The following is a 1,279-nucleotide window of genomic DNA, read 5'->3' as shown; positions in this document are numbered from 1 at the left end:
AGCGCGTCATTATGAACAACCATCATGTTAGTGATCACCATGTTGGTGAAAGAGTGCAACACGCCAAGAAAGCACTTTTTCACGCCGCCTTCATTGTCATAAGTCATTTTTAATATTTTCTTTTACTACTGCATCATGGGTACTCTAACACAGACAGACATTTTAATACCAACTGAGGCCTTAGTTTTATATTGAATGAATTTTTAATACTTTTGAAGGATCTGCAGGAACCCTGTTCTCCTCCTTATGTGATTCCTGTACTGCGTGTCGAGACAGTAATACAAAATTAATTATTTTGCTTATGCTGCGAGCGACATGTACTTCACCCGTCTGTTTGTTCTCATTTAAACTCAAAAACAAAGTTAAGTCTGTTTTGATTCTGTCAATTCTGTCACCTCCCCCCACTATGATAAACAGCAGCACCTACCCTGATAGGCGTCATCCATTGCAGCGTAGTCTGTAACTGGTTCATCAGCCTTAGAGAAAAAAGAAAACCTGATGAATAAACAACAACCTGCAGATGTTCCAGGCATGCAGTCACGAAGCAAAGCTAACCTTTAAACAGATGATGCATTCTGGGATAACGCCCAGGCTGCCTAATGTGGCCGAATCATCTGTCAGACCTTTTCCGTCTATAGAGAGGTTCTGGTCGAAAGGAGCCACGGAGAAAGCGTGCATGATCTATGGTGACATGAACGGCAGAGTTAAAAATGGAGAAGAGACAATCATCCAGCAAGAGGTTCAGTAAGGAGAAGCCCTCACTTGGATCTTCAGCTCTTTTAGTGTCTGATTTGCAGAAACGATGAGTGCTTTCTCTCCTCTGAGCTTCCTGTGGCGAGTGCTCCTTCTGATTCCTCCTGGTTTGATCGCGTTGATCACAGAGGGAGCAGCGACTGAAGCTGCACTGCTGTCATTCATCTTCATACGCTTTGCACCATCCTGTGACTAACGAAGAGGAGGAGATAATAAAGTCAGCATGTTAGTTGGCCTGTTAGAAATCATCACCCAATAGAGAATGATTAGGTTCATCAGCCTGTTACTGCGCCAGCGCCTCTGTTTTACCCGTACCGGGCCCAGCTGACACCCGCTCATGTTTATCTATTTACAGAAATGGCCAAAACAAAGTCACATGGTGTTTCATCCACACACCTTTCAAATGGGGCTTTAAAATTGCTTTAAAAACATGTTTTTTTCCCCACAAATTCTTTTTGTTTTATAGCTGGGTAAACAAAGAAAATGAGATTTAAAATTGCACCTGAAATGTGTGACTCTGCGTCCC

At 42.7% G+C, this 1,279-nt stretch overlaps 1 protein-coding gene across 1 annotated transcript; it reads right to left on the bottom strand.

Annotated features, from left to right (window-relative positions):
* Window positions 1–68: 68 nt before the first annotated feature.
* Window positions 69–958, bottom strand: LOC107103531 (ubiquitin carboxyl-terminal hydrolase 48-like). The gene is made up of 3 exons (XM_015403263.1): window positions 763–958; window positions 556–681; window positions 69–476 (listed from the first exon to the last, which is right to left on the bottom strand). Exons 1-3 carry the CDS (start codon window positions 922–924, stop codon window positions 405–407), a joined length of 360 nt encoding a protein of 119 aa, XP_015258749.1. The 5' UTR covers window positions 925–958; the 3' UTR covers window positions 69–404.
* Window positions 959–1,279: the final 321 nt, after the last annotated feature.

The sequence above is a fragment of the Cyprinodon variegatus genome, unplaced genomic scaffold (assembly GCF_000732505.1).
Source record: "Cyprinodon variegatus isolate N-32 unplaced genomic scaffold, C_variegatus-1.0 Scaffold1474, whole genome shotgun sequence".
NCBI classification, from domain to species: domain Eukaryota; kingdom Metazoa; phylum Chordata; class Actinopteri; order Cyprinodontiformes; family Cyprinodontidae; genus Cyprinodon; species Cyprinodon variegatus.
The sequence above is the reverse complement of the archived record's forward strand: the minus strand, read 5'-3'. Positions and strand labels throughout refer to the sequence as shown.

What these genes read in the sequence shown, in the direction of transcription:
- LOC107103531 (XM_015403263.1), bottom strand. Translation starts at nt 924, where the DNA reads ATGAAGATGAATGACAGCAGTGCAGCTTCAGTCGCTGCTCCCTCTGTG. An exon ending in TAAAAGAGCTGAAGATCCAA is followed by an intron (nt 682 to 762) that starts GTGAGGGCTTCT and finishes ATGTCACCATAG; the next exon opens with ATCATGCACGCTTTCTCCGT. An exon ending in AATGCATCATCTGTTTAAAG is followed by an intron (nt 477 to 555) that starts GTTAGCTTTGCT and finishes TTTTTCTCTAAG; the next exon opens with GCTGATGAACCAGTTACAGA.